Here is a 4,286-nt window from a genome sequence, read left to right on the forward strand (position 1 = left end):
GGAAGATTCTCTCATCCCCTTTTTTTTTGTATCAGATGGAGTAGTAGAAAGCCAAAAAATGTACTTCAGCGTTATTTAATTTCTCGGCAGAAAGATGTTCTGATCTTTTCCGAGTTGGATTTCGACTATTATAAGCAAACCTCAAAATCCAGCCCATCATACTCAGATTTTCTTGGTATTTGGAAAAATACCAATAGAACATTAAAAAATCTGTTGATATATTCAAGATATTGGCTCTGGCCAATCATTTCTGTTGCTCAACCAGGCTGGAACCTCCCATCACTTCAGCAATAATGTAGTTGATTTGACAAACAACCTCTTGATAGAAGATCAGCTGCATTCATGTGACCAGGTACATGACACCAGAATGATTTATTTTGAAGTAGATTTCCGGATTTCTTGAATTCTATTCCGGACGAATGGCTCCAAGACGAATCTCGACGAATCCATGCAAAAACGGTAGTTGAGTCTGTCCAACAGAATATCTATAAGTTCATTTCATCAACTATAGATTCCAAAACAGGATTCAAAAATCTAACACTAATGGTGGCCCCATCTATTTGTCCTATTCTCTTTTTAGCTTGAACCAACAGTAAATTAGCATCGTATAATAATTCAGTTCTGAGAAAAATAGCAGAGGCATATTAGTTATTTATGTATCAAGGGAATTAGGAGGGCCTTAATTACCGATGGCAAAGTTTGCGTCCCGAGGGCCTCTGGCCCGAGGGACAGCAATTGCCTGAGGTTATTAAGGCTCATTAATTCCCGTGGTACATAGATAATTTTATTTCTGACCGATTTAAATAAAATTTTGTTCATTTTTGAAACGGAAAAATGTACCAATTCATTACCTTCCCGGTATATTTGAATCAGGTACCGTTGATTATAGTAGAGTTTTCTTGTTGCTAGGTTGTTGCTATGTTACTTGTTTATAAACAGAACTTTGTTATCAAGCTGTGTTTGCGGTGAAAACGTGTTTTCTACCCCAAATATAATGGAGGATATTTTGAAAAAAGCTGAACAAGCAAGAGAATCATTAATTCCATCGAAAAGTGAAGCCGTATACCAAAAAGAATACAAGATATATCTGGACTGGCTGACACGGAAAAATGTTATGCCAAAAGATGTCACTGAAACTGTATTTCTGGCATATTTTCAAGAACTGGTAAGGAATTTTCTATGTTTTTCGGTAGATTTGGTAGTAATTGTGTTTATTCGTTTCACTCAGAAACGTATAGTCCGAATTCTTTATGGACTAAATGGTCAATGCTAAAATCGATGGTGACTATACATGAGAAACGAGATATCACCAAGTTCAATGAACTACAGGCTTTTTTGAACCGGAAGAGTAAGAGTTATAAGCCGAAAAAGTCTGCTGTTTTATCTCCTAAAGATGTTATCAGATTCCTAAAGGACGCTCCTAATGATATTCATTTATTGCATAAGGTAATTTTTTTCTTATTTTCCTTTTTGTGTGTATTTATTTCCTTTTTTTTGTTATAGGTTGTTTTGATTATGGGTTATTTTGGAGGATGCAGAAGTCAGGAACTTTTGAATATGAAGATATCGGATATAGAGGACCGGGATTCCGTTATGGTAGTGAACGTACCGGAAAGTAAAACTGGTGTATCGAAGAAATTTACAGTTGTGGATGAAAAAGAGTTCTCCGCTTTGCCTTTATTAAGACTTTATATGTCTTTGCGTCCTAAAGGTATTGAACGATTTTTTTTGAGCTTCCGACAAAATAAATGTACATCTCAGCCAATTGGAAAAAACATGTTTGGGAAAATCCCCAGCAAAATCGCAATGTATTTAGGATTGCCAAACTCATCTTTCTATATGGGACATTGCCTTCGTCGCACTTCTGCTACTCCTCTAGCCAATGCAGGAGCAACTATGACTAACTTAAAAAGACACGGAGGTTGGAAAAGTTCCACGGTGGCGGAGGGGTATTTGGAGGATAGCATCGAATTGAGAAATAAAACGGCGCGTATGTTGTTTACTTTGTCATCAGAAGAGGCAGGTACCTCGACTGTAGTGAACAGAAGCTCCAGCCATACAAAAGAAGAAATTGTTTCCAGTGGCGGAAGTAATTTTCAGGGAACATTTCAAAATTGTACATTTATTATTTGTAATGACGTGAATAAATAAAATATGGTTCAGTTTTCATTTCTATTTATTTTTACTTGTGAAAGGTAGAGGGAATTATAAAATCTATAATGTCCCAAGGGAGTTATGACCCTCTTTATTGATAGCGTAACTATGACGATATAAGCTTATAATATCCCGGTCAGAAATAAAAGACTTTTCACTTGCATCCTCTACTCTGCATCCTTTTTCGCTGGATATTCAAGAAGAAGAGGTTTTGAAACTTAAATTCAGAAGTAACTGAAAAGAAGGAGAGAGAGAAGAGAAAGTTCATAGGAGAGTTGAATCTACAGAAACCCAAACAAGATCTGGTAGAATAGTTCATCCACTCAACAGATTGACCAATTGATATTTTCAAATTCGAGTTTTGAGTCTTGTATTGAAAATCATCGAGACTTTATGAACTTTTGTGTGTGGAGCACCCAGTATTGGCCGTTTTGTATTTTGTTTAATGGTAATAAATGAAATGTGTTGTCTGATTTTAAGATACGAATTGTCAGATGAAAAGTTTTTGAGATTTTCCGCATTTCCGAAAAGTTATCAGAGTCTTTATAAACAGTTTATTCCATTTGTATCCTTTTCGATACGTATTCTTTACCGGGTAGGTATTGTTTTACGAATTTTATAACACTAAGGACTAACAATTACTCACCTTTTGAGTTATGATTCCTAATGAGAGAGTTATGTTGAACAGATTGTGCATTTACGAATTAACAAGGTCTCCTTGTTAGAGGTCAACTTTTTTCATTATTAATGGTTGGCTTCTGAAAGAAGACGGCAGTAAAAGCTTTTACCAACAATATCTGCAAATTTTACGACCTGCTCAATTCAAACTTTAGGTTTAAAATTTACGGCGCATACGGTACGTTTGAAATTACTTCAAAAGGTGAGTGGTTTCAGTCACGGACAATAAAATAATAAACACTCCTGGAAACCAGTCGCCAGCTACTGAAAAAAAATACAATGGCGTAGAAAGAAGTCTTATTTTCAATATCAGAGTTGATTTTTCCTAGAATTAATGAATTATTCATTATTTTTCAGGATAAAATCCGTTTTAATATAAATGTTTTATATAATTTGAAAGGAGAATATTTTTAGATGACAATAGTTTATGGGAAAGTATGTATCTGGAAGCGAATTATATGCACGATTATCATTATTTTACATGTTTTATAAAAATTATACGTATCCAATTTCTTCCTTATGATTTCAGCTATAGGAATCTCATTGCTTTTGTAACATCGCGTCTTGCGTTCATAATGTTTGTTTTTAACTATTTTACGTACAGTTGAGAAAGGAATTTCGGTCAAATCTGATGTTGCTTGTAATAGTTTGTTTTCCTCGAAACCAAACTTGAGATGTAGATTCTTATATTCTTGAAACATACTCTCTTTGTTTCAATATTCAAATCCATCCGAATCTTATTTACTGGTATCTCTTTTTCGCATTATTCACCATCGCTATTGAAATCACAACACTGGAAAAGGTCTGCGTTGTTATCACACTCGTTATTACTATTAGTATTTGTCCAAGAATGCCACATTTCAAACAGATAAGAAAAATTTTAAGTAATTATAACTGCACCGATATCGAATTTCAACACTCTAGTCGCGTTCAGTTCCTGAACTGAACATTGACGGCACGACGGCGATAACCATTCCCGTATTCCCCGATTTCTATTCGTTACCGTAACATTACTTCAAATTTAGTTTTATGACTCTTCAGCCGATCATAAAACTTGGTTAGTAAAAATTAACCAATACGAACCGCCAATTCTATAGTCCACGTTGACTAGTTCGCAGTCGATTCATTGCCATGTATTGGTTTTTTGACCTTTGAGAGTGCTGTCAAATTTAAGTGTGCACAATATCGTTTACTTTGACTATAACAGTAGTTTGTGGGAAAGTTTGTGTCTGGAAGTGTAACTTCTATGCATGATCTAAACATAAAATCGTATTGTTATGTATGCATTCAGTGCTTCATCTTGTGATAATATCCAGATTGGTGCTTGAGGGTTATTATGGATAATTTCCCAACTATTTCATAGTATGGTATATTCACTACAAATCCAGAATAATATAATAACTGTTATAAAATCAAATTGCTTCCGCCAATATATATTTGCTGTCGCTAAGAAT

The 4,286-nt window shown here is 34.7% G+C and overlaps 1 protein-coding gene across 1 annotated transcript; it reads left to right on the forward strand.

Annotated features, from left to right (window-relative positions):
* The first annotated feature begins 640 nt into the window (after nucleotides 1–640).
* On the forward strand, nucleotides 641–2,169 carry LOC141483563 (uncharacterized). Its single transcript, XM_074178276.1, has 2 exons — nucleotides 641–1,446; nucleotides 1,504–2,169. The coding sequence occupies exons 1-2, from the start codon at nucleotides 1,180–1,182 to the stop codon at nucleotides 2,149–2,151; spliced, it is 915 nt and encodes a 304-aa protein (XP_074034377.1). The 5' UTR covers nucleotides 641–1,179; the 3' UTR covers nucleotides 2,152–2,169.
* Nucleotides 2,170–4,286: the final 2,117 nt, after the last annotated feature.

The sequence above is a fragment of the Leptinotarsa decemlineata genome, unplaced genomic scaffold, assembly GCF_025532065.1.
Source record: "Leptinotarsa decemlineata unplaced genomic scaffold, Ldec_3_MD MMD2_tig00003736_RagTag_RagTag, whole genome shotgun sequence".
NCBI classification, from domain to species: domain Eukaryota; kingdom Metazoa; phylum Arthropoda; class Insecta; order Coleoptera; family Chrysomelidae; genus Leptinotarsa; species Leptinotarsa decemlineata.